At 34.7% G+C, this 8,971-nt stretch overlaps 1 protein-coding gene across 6 annotated transcripts in view; it reads right to left on the minus strand.

Annotated features, from left to right (window-relative positions):
• Positions 1–8,971, minus strand: part of LOC108749996 (polypyrimidine tract-binding protein 1) — a 389,037-nt gene that overhangs the window by 17,799 nt on the left and 362,267 nt on the right. For all 6 annotated transcript variants that reach the window (XM_018489177.1, XM_018489162.1, XM_018489152.1 and 3 more), the window contains one exon: positions 1,900–1,951. In XM_018489177.1, the coding sequence (XP_018344679.1) occupies positions 1,900–1,951 (52 nt within the window). The remainder of the gene's footprint in view (positions 1–1,899; positions 1,952–8,971) is intronic.

An 8,971-nucleotide genomic window follows, 5' to 3' on the forward strand; every position in this document is an offset into this window, starting at 1 on the left:
GCTAAAGCAATTATTGATGCTCAAATTCTTCAACTTAAAATTGTCTTTAATTAAAATTCGTAACAGTAGTAAAAAAAGGTAAAGTATTAAAAAATATTCGTATTCTTATTATATTTAATTTTTAACTCTTGTTATAATTTTAATTAAAAAATTTGCATATCATTAACTGCAATAAATTCGTATATCCTTGTTACCAATATTTGAATTTCAATTTTATTACCTTGCAAAAAGCGATAACGACGGCAAAATGAATAATAAAATACTATTAAAATTGTTATAAGAAATATTGTTTTTTAACTTATTTTTTGTTAAATATAGAACGTCAATTTGTGCAAAAATTTTTAGTTAAAAATAAACAAACCAGAAGAATTAGATACTCATATATCAATTAGAAATCTGGTTATCCCAACTCTAGAATATTATAATAGATCTAAATTCTAATGTCTCTTTCCAACTAGAATTCCAATTAATGCAACCAGACTCTTTTTTCAGTGCGGGGATGCTTTGTACTTATGGCCAAAGCTGTAGATGGCAAACACAATCTGGGACGTTTCACAGTCGAGACCTGCTGGCGATCTCTGCTGAATTCTGGGAGGACCCCCGAAGCGTGTGTATATGTATGCAACCACGCGGAAGCTCGACATCACACAACTCGCGCATCGCTTATTGCGACGCAGCAAACACCGACGTATACGCGCACGCGGAATAATGATGTTCTCTCGCGCTCATCTACTGCAAACGTGAATTAGTAACACGCTCGCTGGCTACGTACCGAAGGCTCTCCTTGTACCTTTTATATGTACAATGTATAATGTATATGTATAATGTATATGTACAATGTATATGTATAATGAGTGTACCGAGAGATTGCGCGCGATATTGAACTCCCTGCTAACAATTTAGATCAGGACAGAGAAAATTTTAAGACACCAGTTCATTGAGATTTCAAATGGCTCGTCAGGTATTTTCTCTTTTGTTACGTAGTGGCTGGAAAAGCTTGTATTATTTGTAAGTTAGTCACAATTCGTGCCCACTTAAGGCCCTTAAGGGTGTTCCGACTATACAGTATCAGTCAAAAGTAAACAATTTTGATCGTAAATAGCTTTAACTGCAAAAAGAAAAAAAAAACAACAAATAATTTGGCTTGTGCATCGCACGACTATATATTTTGCTGCAATTTTAAATAAAAATAACTTTTAAACGAGTTAATAAACTAGATTAAAAATAAATTTTTGACCGCGAATATTTGTTAGAATTTTAGTTTTATAAAAAAAAAAAAAAAAACAAAATGATTTAATTCATAAAGCTAGTTCTTCATCACAAGTTTGTAATAAATACTAGAAAACGCGATTTTATGTAAGAGAGAGAGAGAGAGAGAGAGAGAGAGGGAAACGAAACGGAAAAATTAAACAACTTAAAAAAGTTAAATGACTAAAATCGATAAGATAATTCTATTCAAACTTTATATATAATAGATATTTAGATATATTGACAGAATAAACAATGAAATTTTTATATTTTTGGCAATGCTTTGAGATGTGACATGGATCCTTACACAATAAACGTTTCGTTGCCCTTAAATTTTCATGCATCGCCCGCCCCGATTTCATAACATTCGCAACGATCTCGCTTCGAGATGAATTTCAGGAAGACACCCTTTGGGGCCACTCGGCACGATTGCGAAACTACTAACGGCGCCAAGTGCGCGCAACGACGCCGACAGGCCAGGACGCACTTGAAGCACACTGAAGTACTAAAGTGCCAAGTGGCCTATCTACCAACGAGAGCGGAATCTGTGCAGCGCTTGCTAGAGTGCCGCGGCTCCGCTCGTTCTCCCTTTGGCACATCGATTCTAGGTCGCGAAACAATGACGATACACATATTAAGCACGGTACTTACTGTTCTTTGTGAAGGTGACGATCTTCAGGACCTTGCCATAGCGCGTGAAGATCTGTAACATACAAAATAAGCCTTGGTTGAAAAAAAAAAATCGATCGACTTACTTACAATCTATAAGGAATCTTATCTCTATTGATTTTGATCTATAAGGGATCTCATGATTTTTATTTCTTACAAAAGAACAACAAAGTATCGTCCTTCGATCTTAAGTTTTAGATATATTAAAAAGAGGAGAGAGAGAGAGAGAGAGAGAGAGAAATAAGAGATACATATTTTTTTATAAGTGCTTTCTTAGAACGTTAAGGGAAGTGAAAATTTCTCTCGAAAAAAATTGGTTTTTTTTTCCCAAGTGAATATTATCTAACTGAATATTGTAGGAGTAATGATAACTCAATCTCTTGAGTTAAATGATATTTTATTATTTTTAACTTCCATATACGTGAAACTGTAAATTAATTCATTTCTGTAATTAGTTTCAAAGTAAATAACGTCCATGTTAACTGCACTTGGTAAATAATAAACTAAATTTGAGTCAAATTTAATACATTTTCTTGAGTGTTTAATTTAATTGTTTTAATTAAATTAACGATATATTGAATAAGAGCAGTAGCGACATATATAGAAATGATTAAAAATAACTCAAATTCTTGAATATAATTTGACATTATAAATTTAACAGTAATCAAATATAAAAAAAATATTTTAATAACAGTTTAATTTAAATAAAAGTTGAATTTCAGGACTCTCTTTATTACAATAATAAGAATAAAAATCTTCCATTTTTAATTTTTATTAAAAAAGTTCGTTCACTTATAGAAAGAAAAAGGAACAAAATTTTTCTTTTTTTTTTTTCAAAAGAGGATTTTATTCGCTTTATATGCAGAAAAGCATTTACAAAAAAATATGTGTCTCTCTCTCTCTTAGTTTTGTCTATAAGTTACTAAAATAGAACATTCGATTGTGTTTCCTTGTTAAATAATTGAATCAGCAAATATAATTACAAGGATGAATGAACCTGTGAAATTACATATTCGTTTATAATGATAATGAAATTCAAGGCGATGAGACCCGCAGGCGTTTCGCGAAAAATTACCTCGATTGAGCCTCATAATTAACGTCCGAGACTACAATTGTCACAATCGTATAGCTGCACACAAGCTCGGGCAGGACGTGACCGATGAAAATTATGAGTTTGGCAAACCGGCGGTATTTCGCAGCGACGAAATTACAAAATAATTGATGTGGATATTACGACAAAGCGATTTATTTCGGGGCAACGAGCTACAAAACGGGCGTGTGGATTATCAGACTTATAATGCGGCAATTATCCTCGGTAAAAGCAGCTATCGGAATCCCCGGTAAAACAGCTCGTAATTACGATAACCGGACGGGCGGTTCTAAAAAAATTGATTTGCGACACAACAGGCGCGCGGTCGCGGAATGGCGTTCTGCATAAATACCGGCGATATATTCAAAGGCCCGGGGTAACGCTCGCATGAATTTTCAAAAGCCTCTTTGGCGAGCGGCGGCAGCCACGGCGACGGGAGCAGTATCACGCAATATTTACAGGCATATACGGTGTCGAGCCGCGGGCTAATAATCGCGCACGGCTCACGTCAAACCGCCGGCCGTCATTGTCATATATTTGGTCGACAATGCCGATGATCACATTAATACCGCGAATGCAAATATTTGGCCCGGTATAACCGTGGCGTTCGCAACGGTCAACTGTGTACGGTTGGTTCTCCCGCGGCTTAGCCGTACCGCCGGAACACCGAGGGATTAATGATTTTTTAATCTATCGGCTTTTCAACCCGATCCATTGTAAATCATTCCTTGTTGTTAATTATAGATTCATCATGTTGTTGATATAGAAACATCATTATTTCGATCTCGCGTCTATTAGTGGCGTCTCATTAGACTGGTCTGACAAACGGCATTGATTTGACCACGTGAAAATTAGCACCTCAACCTTCAGTTCTCGAGAGTTTTCATTAGAGTTCTAGTTCCCTTTGAAGAGTAGAGAAGTTCTTTAATGTTTTTAAAAAGTTCCGGCGATTACCACTATTAACTCGGGAATAGTCACCTGGGGTATTTTTATACCTCGGCGGTAAAAAAATGTGAATTGTGAAATATTGTATGGATATTCTTTAACATGTTTTTTTACTTTCTTAATCATTATTCTTTATGAACCTTTAAATATGCAATCCCGTCGAGAAGCCGCAATAGAAAAAGCGTTATATTAACTAAAATTCTTTTTTTTTTTTTTTTCCTCTTTAGAAATAATGTCATAATAAGCTACTTAACGTGTGTACTTCTTATTTAGTTTCTATTTACTTTTTCTCAGAAAATTATAATTAAATCCACAATGTTCTCAAATACTAATAAATCGGAAAACCATCGATAACATACAATATATTATAATAATATTATGATTTTATAAATAATAGTGATTTCAATTGAGATGTAAAACCACCTCATCTGATCGTTTACACAAAAAGTGAATGTGATTATTTCCAGGTTAAAATAACAATTAAAAAATGAGGTGCTAACTTACACCCGATATCACGACCGAATAATTCTGAATAGCTATTTAATACCAACGAGTGATTTCCCACGCCGCGTTATTTTCTGACGCTCGAGATTGTCGAAAGGGCGCGTCCGCCGAGTAAATACGTAAAAAGCTCGTAAAAGCGTGACCGCGAGGAGAAATGAAAAATTTCCAAGCGGTACACGGGAGCGGACGGAGGGATGGAAGGGAAACGCTAATGCGTGCTGCATTTTAGCTCCCAAATATTCAATATTGCACGCGACCCGCGCACCGAATGAGAAGTTTATATTTCGCCGCTAACGCGACGATAAATTCGCAAAATTGAAAATAGAGAAACGCATCGTCGGAAGAATAGAGAGAAAAAAAAAACGACCGCAATATAAAACTGTGTACGTGAGGATGCACTTCTTGCAAGCTGTATTTTCTGCTCCGCGCTTTTAAGATGACGCTTCCTTTGACCGTGGCACGCGAAAGTACGACGCATAAACAAATTCGTGATCTTTATGGCCTTTGTAAAAGTCTTGCGTTCGAAATTGCTTTGCAGAGAAACCTACGAAGGTGTTTGTTCTCGCAAAACCAATGTGATGATACTTTCTTCGACTCCACGTCACTACTTTTCTCTCCCTCCTTCTCTCTCTCTCTCTCTTCTCATATTTGAAAAAACTGCGTTTTAATGATTAAATCATTTGGAAAAAGAAAAATCACATAAGAGACGTAATTTGCAGTAATGCAAACTAATTTTTAAAACTCGCTAATGAGTGCGTGGATGTCTACATCGCAAAATAGCGGCGAATGCAGAGAAGTGTATTCTTTGATTAATTAATTCTCAATTTTCGTGTTACTGCACGCGCGCATCTTTTAGGAAACATGGGAAATGAAAAAATTGCTGTAATAATAAATGGAATTCTCTGATGCTAAAAGGGAATATACGGAACGTGGGAGCGGCGCTCGAAAGAATGTGAAACACGCGCCGCGAGCTTTACACAACGCTTCTGTAATTAGTGGAACTCTAGGGAGAAAAGATGTATACAACCGTACTGTATCTGTGATATACGCATCCACCAATTGGGACAAAGACTTTCCGTGTGCCAACGGCGCGGGCAGAACTTGAACTAGAACGAGACTACGGCACTTCTTTTTTAAACAACTCGACAAAGCGGTGTTCTCTGGTGCGCAATACCCACCCATGGCGAATTATATAGAGATGAATAAAAGAATTTCGAAAAATGGAATTCTTTAATCGAATCGGATCGCGGCAAAATATTCTTATTTAAACGAACAAGGGAAAATTCAATCACAACGCAACGGCATGTTCTTTAACAAATTAAAAAAAAAAAAACTGTCTTTTTTTCAGAAGATTTTATAAAAATATTTATAACTGTTTATAATTTTTTAATTCGAGAAATTAAATAATGCACGGAGGAAGTCATGGTTGAATTAACAAGGTAGTATGAATATTTGGTTCAGTGAATTTTGATAAAAGTAAATAGAATTTCTAGTTATTATAATTAAATTTTGATACGCAATCTGAACATTTAAATATGATACCGTTTGTACACAGTTTGGTTACAGTTTGGTTACAGTTTGATTAGTGCGTGTGTAATAATAATATCCAAATTCAAAATAATATCTGGCTAAAAAAGTACTTGGCAGAACTAACAGAATTCTGCTTATCATAATTAAATAATCTATTTCAACCAAAAGTCCTGTAATTTTGTACTAGAATTTATGCAACCAAATGTCTGGTTACCGTAATTAAAATATACGCGACCAAATTTTTCTTATTTTAACTAAGATTATGAATTGTTCATATTTCATCAAAATAATCTCTTATTACTTTAGATAATACGTAATTCAATCAATTTTTTTCAGTTTGTAATAGTTAACAACAAAACTCTACATTAAAATAAATAAGATTATGAAAATACAATGCCTCGATAATTTCACGATCGTTCCTTCCCTTAATTTTTTCTTACCAAATTAAAGCTTACAGGCAGACAATACTTGTTTTTAGATATTGCGTAATTGGTGCGTTTCTTAACAGTTTTTTCGCCCGTTTATACGTTGTAACAATTAACTTTTTCCGATAAAATCTCTTTGAAAATTTTTCAAAGAGACCTTTAAAAATCATTTAAAATGTACGAGACTGTATTCACGGAATAGCGAAATTTTCCCGAATATATAAACGTCGAGTATAATAATTAAAGTCTGCCCATTAAAGAGGCATCGACAACAATAAAAATTGGTGGCATCTTCGCAAGTAGATCGCATTATCGTTACACCTTTATATTCCGCTATAAGCAATAAGAATCATTTTTACAGTAATTGTGCTCGGATTTGGAATTTTCAAAATTAGTAATTACATGTAGACTCATATGTTGCATTTTTTCACGAGTAAGTTTAAGTATTTCTTTCTTTTTTTTCTCTAACGCGAGTATAGCGCGGTAATAATACACTGTAATGTAATAAGTACTTTTGACTAAAAAATACGGTGAATATCTCAGTGACTGAATAAAAAGGTATGATTAGTTCTGTAATATCATTGATATATTATAGCACATTAATTATATCAGTACCTGATACAATTAATATTAATAAAATTAATTAATTAAAATTCCTCTTATCTACCTTTTAAAAATATTATACTGTATTTATTTAAACACATAGTGGTTATTTTATGATTGTAGGAAACTGAAAATTAAATTTAGAAAATGTAATTTTCAGTTTCTTGCAATCATAAAAGCACTACACGTTTAGATAAATATAATATAATAAAAGATTTGAATATATAATTATATGTCTGCTTATTCAAGATGAGTGAAAATACGATCGTCTCTGCAAAATTTGAAATGAATAATCTTTTTCACAACAATTTGCAATTAAAATTATATTTCTATTATTTATTTCGATACAAAGATTTTATCTTCTTTCCTTCATTTTTTTTACTTTACCATTGACAAATATCTTAATAATTACAAATATGTATATTACCGATTTCTCAATTAGATGGACATATTCAGTTATTGCGACATTTATCTTATTATGTTTCCATTTACCTTATCTATTATGTTTCAACTGACTCTACAGCACGTTCACAACACTGGCTCGCATTACATCAAATAGAGAATTCGATTATCACAGGACCATTATCGCGGATGTGTGTTAAGCTCGGAGATTGTAAACCAAGTAAATTAAAAGTAGATGGATCGTTCGCGCGGACGGATTCAGCGGAGGCTGAGGCTTGCGAAGGCGGAAAAGGTGATAACGATGATAATGTTTAGAATATATGGATTACAGTTCCATCCATTACGTTCGTACATCCGCAGCGTCCATTACAGGCCGCGAGACTACCGCCTGTAATAGCTCGCTCTCAGCTATGCGCATTTCTCTCTTCTTTCTCTCCTTCCCCCTCCATCACGGCTGCATCCGCAACTGCAACTGCCGCGCGCGTTTTCCCTGGAGCGGTAAACGGTGCACCCTATTTACAACGCATAATACGGAAAGCAGCAACGGCGGCGGCGGCGGCGGCGGTGGCGGCGGCGGCGCACCGTCGGGCCGTACATGTTTTTATCCGTTTTCCGATAAAACGGAAAATATTTCAATTTTGATGTTCGAATTTTTGCCGGTCGTGTTTCCGGCTCGAAGGATGTATGCGTCCAACCGAAAACAGTTCGATCACGAGCGGATATGAAGTCGCGATGCGCCCCGCCAGTATTTACCCAATAGAGATTGCGCCAATAAACGGACGGATCGATGATAATCGCGAGAAATCGCAGAGCACGGGGAGAGATAATCCCCGAAATAATCCACGGACAGTTCTATAATTTTTCATCGACGATAATAAAAATAAACTCTGCACATTCCTATGAAGTTATCAGTCTCGGTTTAGAAAGAATGAAGTAGCTCGATCGTATCGCTCCTTTCCTTCCTTCCTTTCTTTCTTTCTTTCTTTTTCTCTATTTATTAAGGTTTGAATTGAAGAGGGATGCTGATACAATATTAGATATCACAGAGTAACCCAATCCATTAACTTAAATAATATCTTGTTACTTTTAACTTCCAGCTGTGTCAAAATGTAAATCAATCCATTTCTCTATTTCTAGTTAGTTTCAAAGTAAACATCGCCCTTTTAACGTATGCACTTGGTAAATAATAAGCTAAATGAGTCAAATTTAATATATTTTCTTGAAAGTTGTTTAACTCTATTGTTTTAATCGAATTAACAGGAATAGTGGCGACCTATGAATATGATTAAAAATAACTGAAATTTGGTACAATTTGGCATTAGAAATTTAATAGTGTACGCTCAATTTATTCTAACGGAGCACAGATGTAAGATCAGTGAATGCACAGTCTAAATATTTATTACGTCTACGAAATTTTTGTTTCTGAGAGTTGATTTTATAAAAAGTTTGCCGCGCAATCGCAACAGCTTGTCAACGCGGAGTTTTCGTCAGAGGGAGAATTTCAAATTCTCATCAATTCATATAATTAATTCCGATATAATATGTATATATATAT

Source organism: Trachymyrmex septentrionalis, unplaced genomic scaffold (assembly GCF_001594115.1).
Source record: "Trachymyrmex septentrionalis isolate Tsep2-gDNA-1 unplaced genomic scaffold, Tsep1.0 scaffold11, whole genome shotgun sequence".
Classification (NCBI taxonomy): Eukaryota; Metazoa; Arthropoda; class Insecta; order Hymenoptera; family Formicidae; genus Trachymyrmex; species Trachymyrmex septentrionalis.